Here is a 16,362-nt window from a genome sequence, read left to right as displayed (position 1 = left end):
TATTTTAAGGACGTAGAACGCGTCACCCATAAAATATTTTCAATAATGTATTGGTTTTCTGTCACATATATTGTGCAATCCCCTTACTTTTTCCTGTTTTGGCACATTGCCAAATTCGTTGTAAATTCATGGCGTATATGTATTTTCGTTTTATATCGTGATCTATTGGATTAACTATTACTTCAGAATACGATTTTAAATATAAAACCAATTGTATAATGCTCAAGACAAAATATTTGGTTTTGAGGTGGAGACTTTTATTTCTTTTCGAAACATAATGGATGTAAAATCTCAACCTTTTACACAACAATTATAGAACCACCCGAATGTATACTTATTCGCTTTTTAATACCAATACCAACACTTGTTAAACACACTCTTAATAAAAATATGTAGTAAAAGTATGAATTCATTGTGAACAATGTTTAAGTTACAATATTCGGTCAATATTTTTCGGACAACTATGTCTCCAAAAAATCTAGTTTATGCCTTAAATATATAATATAGAAATTATAATTTGTAAATTGTCAAACAATCAAATGAAATGGTTCCTGTATTGTTTGCCGAGTATAACAAGACTATGACAAATCGCCATTCCTGTAAACAAATAATATCGTTTTTATAAATAAGATAACATATGTTTGTTTTGAATGAATCATCATCCTCAGAACTAGGAAGAAATCATAATTTGATGTGTGATCAAACAATTTTTTATGTCATGACTAAGTAGAAAGGTCAAACACTTTTCATCGAAGCGCGGGAAACAGAGGCATGTAAAGAAGATAACGACAGGCGTAAATCGATGAGGCGGAGAAAACAAGTAATCATTGCGGTGCAACTTTTAACCACTTAAATGAAGTTACGATAATTTAATTTATGATTTAAAAATGTAACGTTAGCAAAAAAGTAACGAAACAAATGAGTTCTATTTAATAAATATACAGATATACAGATTCATGAAAATTAAAATGCACATCAACTAAAGATTTGACACAGCATTATTACTAAAGCGAATTAATATGTTGAACTGGTTAGCATTAAATATAAAATGTATATATTAAGATAAATCATTTCATTGAAAAACTCTGTCCTATTATATTCAAGGTAAAATGATTGTGACGTCCTTCACGTAGACCAGAAATTTTATCCACTCATTGTATGCATATGTTTTATACGAGTCTGTAGAAGAATATCATTTGTACGTTAAACGGGGAGTTATTCGTAAGTGAGATATCAAAATATTTACTTAACTTTTTGTTAACAGTGGATAAAAACAATAGTTAAAGCCTTCATGAACTTAGAATAAGAAAAATAAAATAATGGTTGTTTATTATTTCTTTCATAGGTAGGTTTTCAATATATCGTGATGGGAAAGAAAGACAAAAAAGTAAAAAAGGAGGTATTTCCTCCAATATGTGACAAACATCCAAAGTATACAGTAGACTTGTTTTGTGTGGATTGTGACAAAGTGATCTGTGTTATTTGTCAAGCTACAGAGCATAATTCGGGCAATCATAAAAGGATACTTACAATTGAAAAAGCATCTACTGACTGCGTTAAAACTGAGGAGTTTGAAGACAGACTTAATACCGTTATCACGCGTGCAGATGAAACATTGGCAGAAAATAACGAAGTGAATGAAACAACAAATCACTTAAAAGAAGAAACAGAATCTTTGATTAACAAGCATAAACAGGAATTGATCGATCTGATTGAGACACATCACAAAATATTATATGAGAAGAATCAAGTCAGGTACGAACAATCCAAGAAAAGATTACAAAGTGTGAATAAGCAATTGTGCATAAATAAGAATAAAGCTGCAGAGATTCGCCAGGAAATAAAAGCAAAAAAAGAGAGTGGACAAAACGTGGCATTATTTATAGCTTTGAAACAATCACAAGATAATTTACAGCAAATTGAAATGGAGCTAGAAGAAATTGAAAAATCAAATTTTGTTGAAAGGTAACTATGTGCGATGTACCTAAAAACTTCTATATTTATACTTATATACTATTATATTTCACTCTGTATAACGAATCAAGCTTACTTTTATTAAGGGTAGATCTTACATACTTAACTTGTCTCAAAATCCGAACTCTGATAAAAAATATTAAAACTTAAAGCTTTATACCAATTTAAATATACTTTTGCACACTTTTAGACTTAATTTATTCAATTAAAACTGCAAAAGACAGTGCTGCAGGCCCGGACGAAATTTACTACCAGTTTCTTAAACACCTACCGCCCCAATCTCTTGACTTGCTTCTTGAAATTTTTCACAGAATTTGGGTTTCTGGTGAATTTCCTAACACTTGGAAAAATGCGTTGGTTATTCCTATCCCTAAGACCTGGAAAAGATTCAAACTGACCCTATAAAATTATCGCCCAATTTTCACTGACAAGTTGTCTCTGCAAACATTCGAAAGAATGATAAATAATCGGTTAGTTTGGTATCTAGAAAATAATGGAAATATTTACTAATTTTCAGTCAGGTTTTTCGTAAACAGCGAAGTACAAATGATCATCTTGTACGACTTGAAACTTTTATTAGAGAAGCCTTTGTAAATAAAAAAACACCCTGGTATCAATTTTTCTTTGATCTTGAGAAGGCTTACGATACTACTTGGAAATATGGTATCCTAAAAGATCTAAAGGATGCTGGACTTAAAGGCAGACTTCCCTTTTTTCATTTCTGGATTTTTAAACGATAGGCACTTTTAAAGTAAGAAACTTGGTTCAACTTTTTCTGAGGATCACACAAACAAGAACAAGGTGTTTCCTCAAGGAAGCATACTTTCTGTTACAACTTTTTGGACTTAAAATAAAATGCAATATTGCTAGCGCTCTGACACCAGGGTTGACATAGATTGTTCTCTATATGTAGACGATTTTCTTATCTGCTATCGATCGAAAAGTATGAGAACAATTGAACGGCAACTTCAACAAAATTTAGATAAAATTCAGAAGTGGGCAATAGAAAATGGGTTTAAAATTTTCAAAGTAAAAAACTCAAATGTGTTCATTTCTGCCGATTGCGAAAACAACATAATGACCCTGAACTTTACATATCTGGTTCTAAAATTCCAGTAGTTGATGAAGCTAAGTTTCTAGGAATTATATTTGATAAAAAAACTTTCTTTTATACCACATATTAAACATTTGAAAACTAGATGCCTAAAAGCTTTAAAATTTACTTAAGGTTTTATCAAGTACAAAATTGGGGATCAAATTCTCCACATTACTGAAATTATACAGAAGTCTTATCCGATCAAAAATTAGATTATGGTTCTGTAGTATATGGGTCCGCAAGAAAATCATATCTTCAAAATGCTAAGATACCATACATCACCAGGGTTTACGTTTAGCTTTAGGTGCTTTTCGCACTTCACCTGTAGAAAGTCTATATGCGGAAGCTGGGGGAACCATCGCTTTTATCTTCGACGTAAAAAACTATCACTTCAATATGCAACTAGAATTTCATCTAATAGGAAAAATCCAGCTAAAAAATATTATTTTCAAACCAAGTTATACTGAAAATTTGTTAGCAAACCAAAGGAAATTAAACCATTAGGCCTTCGTTTAAAAGTTGATTTAGATAAACTTAAAATTAATCCAGACAGTATCCTTCAAAATGACGATGAGGATGTTCCGTCTTGGACTTTTAATTCCCCGGAAATAAATATTAACCTTTCAAATATAAAAAAGGCATCAAATTCACCTGAATATTTTCAAAGAGAAGTTTCTAGCAATTAAGGAAGAGCATGAAGATGTTATACATATTTATACGGACGGTTCAAAAGAAGGTTGCAAAGTAGGTGCGCGCTGTGTTTTGAAAATAATTTTACATCTAGTATGAGGTTACCAGATAATGCATCAATTTTTACTGCTGAAGCAAAAGCTATCGATTTAGCATTGTCATACATAGCACAGCATACCCACGATAAATTTGTGATATTTTCTGACTCGCTTTCTGTTTTAATATCCATTAAAAATAAAAAATCTGACAATATCATGGTAAAGAAACTTCTTTTGCGATTTCATGATATACTAAAAACAAAAAATATGTTAAATTATAATTGGATTCCAAGCCATGTAGGAATACGAGGAAATGAAAAAGTAGAGATGCTTTAGCTAAACAATCATTAAATTTTCAAAAAACTGACTTATTGTTACCGCCCATGCTTGTGATTTTAGACCGGCTATAAATAAACTCGTATCATCTGAATGGAAGCAAATTGGGACAATGCCGTTTTTAATAAACTTCACGATATAAACCCATCTCTTGAATGTCACCATCTCTATCTCTGTCAAACCGCCGCGACAAACAGTTCTTCTTCGATGCCGAATTGGACACACTAAAATTACCCATCTTATCTCCTCACAAATGACAATGCCCCTTTCTGTGTAGGTTGTAAATGAAAATTTTTACTGTCAAGCATTTTCTTCTTGAATGTCATGATTTTTCACAGGCCCGTAATAGATTTTATTCTGTAAATTCACTCAAAGAACTTTTTAATACAATTCCATCAAAAAACATAATTGATTATTTAAAAGAGATAAACTTGTATTCTAGGATCTAATTGGCTCATTTTTATTGTCATTTACAATGTTTTACATAATATTTTAAGCCTATTATAGCATTCGGCACGATATGGCCTGTTATGTGTTGACGTGCCGTAAAATCCAAACAAACAAACAAACACTTATAAACATAGCAATCATCTATTTTAATATTTCTCATAAACAATCGTCATAACCGAGTGCCATAGTTTGAGGTTAGATGTTCTTTAAATGGCCATGTTAATTTTAGTAGCATTTTACATGAAACTTAAGAGTTTGATATTTACTCGAAAAGTTTCTTAATCTTTACATTTGTAAACATAGCGCTGGAATAATGCTACCATGATTAAAGGGTTAGATTGAATCTAACGAATAATCTCGAACACAAACAGATATCTACGTACCATGTTGGCATTACTTAACACCATAGACACTTGATGTTAACGAAACATTCTCTCATTCTATAAGTGTGCTTTTCTGTAGTTAACATTCGTCGAGGACTCTTTGAACAGAAAAGGTCATTGAAATTTATACGACCCCTATAACATTCCCATCCTAATTGTTTTAATACATTTTGTACTTAAATATTACTGTTTATACAGGAGAAAAGATAAAAGTCATAAACAAAATAGAGTGAAATAGAATCTCTAAAGGAAACCTTATACAGCTAAATTTGAAATGTTGCGGCTTGGTTTGATTGAGCCTGTTCTGTCCTGTAAGTGAGCCATATATACCTTTACATACCCTATATTAATATGATCATTCCGATATTATAAATTCCCTTGGTAGGTATGAGTTTCAAGCAGGACACGTGGTGGGACAGCTTTTGAAGGAAGAGAAAGAATTTGGTGATTTGTTAGTAATGGCGTCCGCGTCAACCAAAGGTATTGGCATCTATATGATCTTAGTTATTACTTAAATAAATCAAATCCGGCATTTACGTTTGTATAAATTAGCACGCTTCTCAGACAACAGAAAAAAAGAGTTCCCGATTAATCACAGATCCATTATGCTATGTAATAAGAAAACATCAAATTAAAATTTTCTGTCACCAATTTGAAATACATGATTATTTTACTTACTTATATATATATATATATATATATCACAGGTCAACAAACGTATTTATAAATTTTGCAAACAAATTACCAAATATAACATGTTAACAGGACTTAGTGAGAGACAGCATATCAAAACACGTTGGCCAATTGGATACGAAATAGAAATAGAAATTCTCAATAACATTCTCAAGTACAAGAAATGAGGTTTTTAGTACATCGTGCGGCTAGGTTGACGGCTGACCCGATTATCTTATGACTGCACATAATTTCAAATATATACATTTATAATATATGGCCTCTCTTTATTATTGTCACATACATGTATAGTGAAGATAACAATAATATTGCTGTTTTTGTAACCCTAAAAATTCAGCTCATTCAGTGCTTTGATAAGTCCATTTGTCATTGCGTTAAGTTTTTTTTGTAAGTAAATGAAATTTATAATGATTATTTGGAATAAATGTAGCAACTTCAAATGCTATCATTTAAAAGTTCTGCTTTAAAACATGTAACAATAAAGTTCAAAATATGAATGAGGGTTTATTAGTTTTATTTACTATATAAGGTAATTGAAATAAACAAAGTAAATTAATTTGTTTTAGTTGGATGATGAATGAATATACATACATGAATTCTCATATTATGTAGCATATTTCTTAAAAAACCTATATTCCAACATTTGTAGAACCGCCACGTGAATTAAAACATCGTGGTGTTTTTGTGTTACCTCGTCAGAGCAGTACCACAGGACAAGCAGCAGTGGCAGATGAAGATGAACATGATGATTACGGTAGGTTCTAAAGTCATTTGGACACCTTAACTTTGTGTACAAATTTGGCCGTGCACATTTCAAAGCTAGCTGCCTGCACATTTCTACATTATAACAAATTACATCTTGTCTTTCACATAGAGATATATGATAATCATGAAATACTTACGCCGACATAGTTTCAAATCGATTTTGTACTGAGTTCTATGTTTGTTACCCACATAATGTTCTCTTAGTTGTACTGTCTTTTAGCAGTACAAACTTTTTTCTATGATGTGCTGTGTATCGAACACAGTATTGTAAAATCAAAGCAAATTGCGGAAATAAGTTTATTTTTGTATGTCAAATATTTTATCAAACAATGTTATATACCTAATTTTTGCCGACCATGTTGGTCAAATAGTTTTATCACGTGTTTATTGCAATGTAGATTGATAAAACATGAAAATGAACAGGAAGTAAATATGAGTTTAAAGGGTATTTTTGAAGGAAACATTTCATTCATTTATGGAAATGAATGGATGATAAATTGTCGTCTAGTTATTTGCATTACATTAAAGAAGGTTTAATAATGTTCAATGGCACTTCTTGTAGTCCGTATTTTCATATTTAAGAATCAATTATTGAAATAACAGATATTTTTGATCAAAAACATGTACCAAGTAATAAACTTTCTGGATTACGTTTTATTCTTCATGTAACTATATAAATTAATTTGATTATATTATTTTCTATAAAATAAATAACATTGAAACTTTTAAAAACAAACTCCAAAAGGAAAAAAATGTGTAAAAATGTAGACTCAGTTTATCCGAATCTGTTCATAGACGAAAGTGGTTAGTGCAAGCTCAATCTAGTCAGCTTTGCCAAATGAAAACGAATGTCATTATACAAACTTAAATCAATCACTTTGTTTGATCGCTCATGTTTCTTATACATTGTTCGCTAGTGCTTTGTATAAAATTTTCAAGTGTTTTTTTCTAAAACACTATTGATAATATTTTGCCCAAATATCACATGAATTATTTTTAAATTGTCCTTCGCAAATAGCAGTAAAATAGGTTGGGTCTGATTAAATAATCAGGGGAGTTAAATCCTTTCAACCATATTAAGTTTATCTTGAAAAATATAGAATTATTAAACTTATGAATAATTTTTTAATCATTACAAGCAATACATGTTTTCGGTAAATACAAGAATCGTGTTAAATTGTATTTATTTTTATTAAAGAAAATGTTGAAAAATCTGCCGGAAATGGATCAGACACTGATCAGAGTACTCAACAAGAACCTCCTCCGCGCAGTGATTCTACTCAGTCCCTGAATACAGTTTTCACTGAAGAAACAAACAAACCAGGTACATTGTATGTATTGATAGTTAAAATTCAAGCACAGATATGCTCAGATGTAAAACATCTATTTTCCGTCGTCCAAGGCGTTGTTCGTCACACGTTCAACGTCGTTATCTTAAAAACTTTCTCCCAAACCACGGAGTAGATATTTCCGATTTTTACATAATATTATAAATGACAATTAGATAGCCTAATTCATATTTCTAGTTCAACGCTCAAAAAGGTCAAAGAAGCTAGATATATCTTAAAACTGGGCTGTTGGAAACTAAAGGATAAAATCTTGTATATGGTTCTACCTATCAAGCATCTACAGGAAATGTGTAAATGTGTTAAACAGCGGCGCCATGTGATCACCCTCAAGACTTGTTTCTTTAAAACGACTTTTAACAAAATCTAATCTTACATTGTTCAAATATTTAAAAAGGTGTGTTGTAAAAATTCATTCGAAGTTTGCATTTGCAATGGAAAATAGGACTTTGCTACGGATTTCCGGTATTTTATCAAAGCTTTTCCATGGCTAACATGCAAACAAGTTTTGTAACTTTCCCATGGTATATTATCCGCGGCAAACTGAAAAGATTAGAAAAAAGACTGAATATTTTGTAACACATACTGTTGGCACCCATTGTAATGTTTTCAATATAAATCTCAAAATTAACAATTTCTGCGATGGCAAATTTTGCCATAGCATTAACATGGCAAAATAAATCTTTTTTAAAATTCATTAATTGTGAATTATCATCAATGTCATCCCAATCATCATCATTATCGTTACCATAATCATCATTGTCATCATCACAATAGTCGTAAGCATCATAATGATTATCACCATTATTTGCCAATAATCAAGAATCACTATCATCATCATATTTATTATATCATAAAAGTTCTAACAATTCATCATCCCAATATCATCACCATTATTGTCATATGCGCCATTTTTTTCATCTTCATCGCCGTATTACATCGTCATCATCAATATCGTGTTTTTAATCTGAAAGCGATTGTCACTCCCCCCTCCTTTTCTTTATCATCGTCCATTATCGTTATTTTCATCTCATCATTATCATCAATATTATATCATCAATTATGTCATTGTTAAAACTATCCCTTATAATGTTAAACACCATAATGAACTTCAGCATCATCATTTTTGTCATAATCAACATCAAAATCATCACTACAATCATCATCATCATCATAATTATTTTTTCATTATGATCACCATCATTCGCGATTATCCGTAAGGATAATCATTTTATTGAATTTTTTAGTCATTCTTTTCATCCCTCTTATCATCATCATTGTCTTCATCATTATCCCTTAAATCTTATCATTATCTTCTTCACAATCTGTATCATCGACATTGTTATCATCAACACTATCCTTTTCACAATCATCAACAAAAAATTATTTTTAAATATCATCAGTCAAATAAGTCATCATTATCAAAATCATCATCCAACTCATCATCACCTCATTGTCATTATCATCATTTTCATTAACAGCATTATCATCAATGGCATTACAATAACACTCATAATTATATAACGCAAATTGTTTCCAAATTGCTCGTGGCTAATTAAGTCGTGTTTTTTTTATTTCTTTTTTTTTCAGTTATGAACCATGGTTTTATTAATAAATATATTTCATTCATATATGGATTATATTTATTAACATTGATAATGATTTTTTTTGCTTTTCAATTTTTTTAAATGCAAAATACGACGGACGGACGTATGTATGGACGGACGTTTATATCTTAATAAAGAATGCAATTAAGGACATTTCAGCCTGTTCTTTTGTGTATGTACATATACGTACACATTCATACATTTATAAATTAAATACTTGAGAAAAACCCCACGCGACGCTTCAAATAGAGAGTTATTTTATCAGTGTCTAAATACTAATAATATCTTTATATATTCTAATTTCAATGACATTCCTTTAGCGATCTAAAAGTTCAGAGGTATGTATGACAAGTTTCATATTTATGCACTTCTGTGCCTACGTATACGATCTGCGCTAGTTGTTGCAAAGGAAAGACCAGGAAGGTAATAAAATGGGACTCTTATTTGACCCTGATACATGGTATCTTGCTGTTGACTTCTGTTTAAATTTTCACGTTAGAAATATTTTTGCACAATTAGGATTAAATAACGAAAACAAATCAATGATGAATAGCAATAATGTTGCTTAAGTAAACATTAGCAATTTATATGGGTATGTTTTTACTAATTTATGATTACAAAACTTACACGTCTATAAGGCAGTATACAAGACGTATCGAATGGTATGATTTAATATGGACGCAGAATGAATGAATTAATGCATGCATGCATTAATGAATGAATGAATAAACGAACGAATGAATGAATGAATGAATGAATGAATGAGCTAACGAACGATCGAATAAATGATTATTTTAAGAATAGATTGTATAGTATGAAACGCCATAGTTGCCTTCTAAACTAGCTTCATTTGTGGTGATATCGCTTTGATAAATTGTGATGTCGTTTTGGTAGATGGCACTGGTGTTGTGGTTTTGATAAATGGTCTTAGGTTTTGATAAATTGTGATGTCGTTTTGATAGATTGTGATATGATTTGAGGGTATGGTAATGTCATCTTGATAATTGATAATGTAATTTTGGTAAAAGTGCTGCGGTTTTGATAATTATGATGATGTCGTTTTGGTAGATTTTGCTGTAGTTTAACGAAATAGTGATGCTATTTTGATAGATGGTGTTTTGATTTTCATTAATGATTTTGTTATTTCGGTGATTACTACAAATGGTGATGTGTTCTTTCATATTACTATATGATGTAATGGTTTTGATACATGGTGATGACGTTTCAATAAATAGTGATGCTGTTTTGATAAATGGTTCTATCATTTTTATGACGATGATGTCTACGATTTATAGATGGTCTGACCGTTCACCGAATCAGTTTGATGATGGAAAAACTGGTCTGACACCGTAATAATTGTAGTAATTCTGTCATCATTAACCAAAAACATTACAATCCCATATTTTTATTCTCGTCAATCCCAGCACATACACATAGCATATATAAATATATCGATAAGATATATAACTTTGTATTAATCATTAACATTCCATCATTGTTTAAAATTTAACCGCGTGTCCATCCAATATACTTCCATATTAGACGCTGGAGTTCGTAAATACGCCTTAACTGTAAAATTAAATGCGCAAGCTAGGTATGATTTAATCTAACCATGGACGGTAGTGGTAAATGCAAGCTACCGCCCACTCCCCATGCATCGGCTTGAGCAGAATTCAATACTCAAACAATTCAGAAATATCCGCAGATGTTTTCATAATGCGGTAATCTTAGAGCCTTCATTGGACGTTAATGTCATTCCATGCAAAGGGTCGTTTTGTTTTCAATTGAAAGAATGCTTTTGTTCTAAATAAAAAAAATTATTTGGCGGAACATAATAAAATGGAATTTTGAAAGGGGGTCTGAGGTTATGAAGCTAATATATCATAGACGAGCTGTCAAAAGACAACGTTAAAAGCAGGCATCATATTCTTAGCGTGATCATACAGTATCAAAGTAGAAATATTGGAACCACCTAACTAGGGAAAAAGTAAATGAAGGAACTAAATATTCCTTAAAAAGCGATATTTATGGAACAATGATAAAACAGAAAATGATAGTATCTGTAGACAATGCTTAAAACGGCAAAATTGATGATGTTACAGGCTCGATTTGATTGAACCTGGGCGGTAAAGAAAAAATAAAAGCTTTTGTTAAGCATTAGCGTAAGCAGAATTCAACATTTTAAAATGCAATGGTGAAATTTTGAATTAAGAATTTATAACTTCTCTACCCCTTTTCAAAATTCCATTTTATTTAGTTTCGTCCATTGTTTTCTCGTTAGGGGCACACGCGATGTTTATTTTGAGACCATATGCCGCTATTCATAGAATGGCACTAACGTGTCACATTTCCAGTATAACCGCCATATGAATCCATCTGCGGATGTTTATAAATTCAAAGTTAAACAATTTCCGTGATTAAATGTTGAATTCTGCTTAATCTAATCCCGTGCCGAGGGGCGCGGGTGGTGACCTGCACTTTCCAGTACCGTCCATGAACAAGTTTAATCAAACCAAGCCTGCAACATTTACAATTTTGCCTTGTTGGGCTTTCTTTAGGGATTCAGTTTTTCTCTATTTTAGAGACATCCGCAGATGTTTTCATACAGTAATGATAATGGAACCTTCAATGTGACACATTAATGCTATCTATGAAAAGTCGCGTATGGTCCTTCAATAAACAAATGCTAATGTCCTAATTAAGAAAACAATAGGCGAACAAAACGACATAGAATTTTGAAAAGGGACGTTACGAAACCTGAATGTCTGAAAAAAGAATCCCTGTATAACGCACGAAACGGCAAATTTAAAAATATTGCATGTTCGGTTTGATTAAACTTGTTCATGGACGGTACTGGAAAGAACAGAACTTCAAGTAACAGAAATTTTGATTCTTCGGAAGCATAGATCACAGCAAATCTAAATGAAAATTGCAGACCCGGTAAGATTGATTCTGTACACGAGGGATAATGAAAAATTGCCGACCCACCAGTACCTTTTTAAGAATTGCTAAATTTTCATAATTGAATGTGCTGGAAGAACTTCAAAATCGAAAATAGATGTAGAATAAACAGCTTATTTATATGTAGCATATACAATTTGTTTATAAATTTGGACTCGTACGCAGCTTTTGAACTCCTTTTTGACTCAACTGCAACGCTATCTACTTGTCCAAATTCGTTCCGGTATTGTGCAGTTAGATGTTACATAATCTATCAATATGCGCTGTGTTGATTAATTAAAGACGTTGATCCTGCTTTGACTTGACGCAACATCATTTTTATTCAAGGGTTAATATCTCCAATGCCCTAAGTGGACTGAAAGAATTTTTCCAAACTGACGACAAAAATTGCCTTCAGTTTTTGCGGTATCAGAATAGTTTTGCAATCATCAAACAGATCCGGGTAACTTCCAGACTACTATAAACAGTCAACATTAATCGTAATTAATATTATAGAACAATAAACAAATAGTATCACTATACACATGTATATAGAAACTAAACAATTGAGCATCATTTATCCAAGTTACATCATCATTTACCAAAACCACTTTACCATCTATCAAAATCACATCATCATATTTGAAAAGGACATCACGATACATAAAAATCACATAACCATACATTTAAACGACATCAGAATACATGTACATGAAATGGGCATCGCCATGTACCAAGACAACATCAAAATATATAAAAACGACATTACCATCTATCAAAACGACATCACAATCTATCAAAACCACATCTCCTTCTATCAAAACCAGCTACAGCGTTCAATTAGACAAAAGTAAATAAAACTTTGTTCGAAACATCGCGCAGTTTTTTCCTCAATATTCACGATTGTGTAGGTACGAGGGGTTATCCAAAAATTCGTAAACTTTTAAAAAAATATTTCTTGCACTCAACGTGTATTTTACTGACATTTTATCAGCATACCCTGTAGAATATTATCAACACATTTTGAAAGGACATGTACTTTCCTGTTATGAATTTTTCTAAGCAGTGAAAGAATTTCAAACGAATATCTCAAAAATATTTTACACAACAAAGAAAGTCCACGAATTTTTGGATGGCCCATTGTACATTAACGAAAGGTCAGGCAAATATATATCTTTATTAGCATTTATTAATTAAAGGGAACAGATCCGTCCCTTTAATATGATGTTTAATGCATTAAAATTTGTCGATAAGTATTGAACTAATTCATAATCCATTCATATCACAATATCAATACAATATGGACAGTATGTGATAACAGTATATTAATTAATAAAGTCATGACCGACAGAAATATTAATTAAGTCTTAGTCGCGCGCGATTTGAACACAATACGCGTTGATAGATACCTTTAATGTAGATTGATGGTTAAGTCATTGGATTATTTTAAGGATGACTATACGCGTTAACCAGATTTATTGTTTACGTTTAAGCGCAGTATATTTTTTACTTTTTATACCTTTAGGGAATACAACAGATATATACGTTTCATACCACATCATATCACAAAAGATAAGATTAATAACCTTAATACTAATATCACTAGATTACTTTCCTGAATTTAGTGTAAGATTGTTAACATTTATCTTCTTTATTTCTGTGGGGAAAAGCTTTAATTTTCAATTATAAATTTCTTCTTATCATCACTCATTTTATAAGCATCACTCTTTGTCCCAATATTTCAAGAACTACCTCCATCAGAACCTTGAATATTTCGTAACAATTGTTTTTTTCCTGTACCTTTTACTGTCTTGCGAAAGATACCTTATCTTAAATATAAGTTCCTTATCTTAAGCTGAATCATACACATTATGTGCCAATGTACATTAAATGAAGCGTCAGCTCCTTAATACAATTTTGAACTGACAATCTTTTCGAAAATGGACAATTCTTAGATTTCTAATTCTTTGATAAAATGGTCTATTTTAACAATTTTAAGCTAAGTGTCACTTGTCATCACTAACAGCATCTATAACAAGGTTCATAACTTTTTTTCTTTCAAAGAATCGTCTTTGTTTTAATCAATTTTTTTTTACTCTTTCTTTCTGCGCTACTGAAAGGATGGATACTTCAGATTCATCATTGTTATCTTTTCTAATATATCTTCTTGTCATATTTTTATTTCTTTCTTTTCATTGACATGGTGACATGCTGACAGGCTTGATAAAGTGTTTATAAATATACAAATATTACAATATTTCAATTGATTCTTTTAATAATTCAGGCATTTTTACTCCTCCTAGTTTTTAAAAGGTCTAAGATCCTGTAATAGCTCTTGTTAATTTGATTTTTTTCTCTATATTAAGGATGCATGAACCCAGATACTGAAGATGAACAAGTTGATATGAGGATGCCTCACAATGCAGCGGCTAGAAGAGATGTTGATATATTTTCCAAAGATCCGAATAGGATATGCAAGTTGCAATATTTTTATACCCCTTGACAAACGAAGTTTTAGGGGGTATACTGGAGTCAGCTGGTGGTCGGTTGGTCGGTCAGGCGGTTTGTCAGTTGCAGATTTCTTGTCCAGGACATAAATCTGCAACTTCAATAGTTATCAACTTCAAATTATGTAGCTGGCTAGATATTATTGAGTAAAAGTGCCGTGCAAAAGCACAGTCACTCTGCATTTCCTAATCTAAGAATAATTGCCCTTTGATTTTACACATTGAACATTGCCCGGCACATAAATCTAAAACGACAAGGGGTCGTAACAAGAAACTTTGTAGGTAGATAGATCTCATTGAGTAAAGGTGCAATGCGAAAGGACTGTAACCTTGCCTTGCCTAATTTTAGGGATATTGCCCTTTGCTTTAAACACTTTAAACTTTGTCAGGCACATAGCTCTAAAACGACAAGGGGTATAATCAAGAAACTTTGTAGATGGATAGATCTCATTCAGAAAAAGTGCAGTGCAAAAAAACCCGTTACACTGCCTAGTCTAACTTTGTAGTTTTCCCTGTGTTTATTTTTACACTTTGAGCTTTGTCCGTGAAATAACTCTCTAATAACAACGGATATTTACAATAAATTTGTAGGCAGAAATATCTTATTGTGAAGAAGTTCAGTACAAAAGAACCATAACACTGTCTTCCCATATATTGGAATTAAAGCCCTTTGTTCCTTTTCACACTTTGAAATTTGTCCAGGACATAACTTTAGAACTATGAAAGGTATCAAAATGAAGCTATGAAGTTGTATATATTCATTAAGTTGAAGTGCAGAAATCTCAGAGAAACATAACGTTTTGCCATTAAAAGGAGTCAGGAAAGCTTCAAAAACTTTAATTTCTCTTATTGATGTAGGACACATAATTCAAAAACGTTTGAAAAAAACTCTATTAACTTTCGCATTCTCCTCTCCCTATGTGAAAAATCATTAACAAAAAAAACAACATTTTTCTGACAAGCGCGTGTCGGAGTAATTCGTCACTTGTGACAATTTTAGTTTAGTAATTGTTCTAATAAATAGGTTTAAGTAAATAAGTCATTTTGCTGTAATGCGATCTCCATTTATCCTGTTTACATAATGAATACTTTAAATTAACTATACTCTTTTGAACCGATTAATACGATGGCGTTGATATGTTTCTAGCTCACCAAAGTCGAAGGCTCAGGGAAAACTATAAGTATCAAAGGGGGATCCTCCGACGTCCGTCGTCCGGTCCACGTCCGTCGTCATGCGTCAACAGTCGTCTTCTTCCCTGACTTCAAATTTGGTCTGTAGCATCATTTTGGCAGTCACACTTGCATTTGCTTATGCCATTTCAATCGGCCCCTTTAAACCTTTAAACACTTCTACTACAGAACTAATCGATGGATAATCACCAAACTTTGTCTGTCTGTACAATTCTTAGGTAGTCTTTTATCAAGTTTGCTCATATTAATTTGATTGGCCCCTTTTAGGTGTCGCTTAAGCTGAAAAATAGAACTACCTCTAAACATCTATTTCTACAGAACTAATAAATGGATGATCACCAACCTT

At 31.7% G+C, this 16,362-nt stretch overlaps 1 protein-coding gene across 1 annotated transcript; it reads left to right on the top strand.

The window, feature by feature from the left end:
- Positions 1-1,146: 1,146 nt before the first annotated feature.
- LOC132712811 (uncharacterized) lies at positions 1,147-8,008 on the top strand. Its single transcript, XM_060695249.1, has 4 exons — positions 1,147-1,965; positions 5,353-5,447; positions 6,310-6,414; positions 7,624-8,008. Exons 1-4 carry the CDS (start codon positions 1,367-1,369, stop codon positions 7,887-7,889), a joined length of 1,065 nt encoding a protein of 354 aa, XP_060551232.1. The 5' UTR covers positions 1,147-1,366; the 3' UTR covers positions 7,890-8,008.
- Positions 8,009-16,362: the final 8,354 nt, after the last annotated feature.

This window comes from Ruditapes philippinarum, unplaced genomic scaffold (assembly GCF_026571515.1).
Source record: "Ruditapes philippinarum isolate M1 unplaced genomic scaffold, ASM2657151v2 ctg9521_1_1_1_1, whole genome shotgun sequence".
NCBI classification, from domain to species: domain Eukaryota; kingdom Metazoa; phylum Mollusca; class Bivalvia; order Venerida; family Veneridae; genus Ruditapes; species Ruditapes philippinarum.
This window is presented reverse-complemented; position numbering and strand designations above follow the sequence as displayed.

Bases quoted from the DNA above. Each gene is read 5' to 3' on its own strand.
- LOC132712811 (XM_060695249.1), top strand. From the start codon at position 1,367: ATGGGAAAGAAAGACAAAAAAGTAAAAAAGGAGGTATTTCCTCCAATA. The intron at 1,966-5,352 runs GTAACTATGTGC...TTCCCTTGGTAG, and splicing joins AAATCAAATTTTGTTGAAAG to GTATGAGTTTCAAGCAGGAC. The intron at 6,415-7,623 runs GTAGGTTCTAAA...TTTTTATTAAAG, and splicing joins AGATGAACATGATGATTACG to AAAATGTTGAAAAATCTGCC.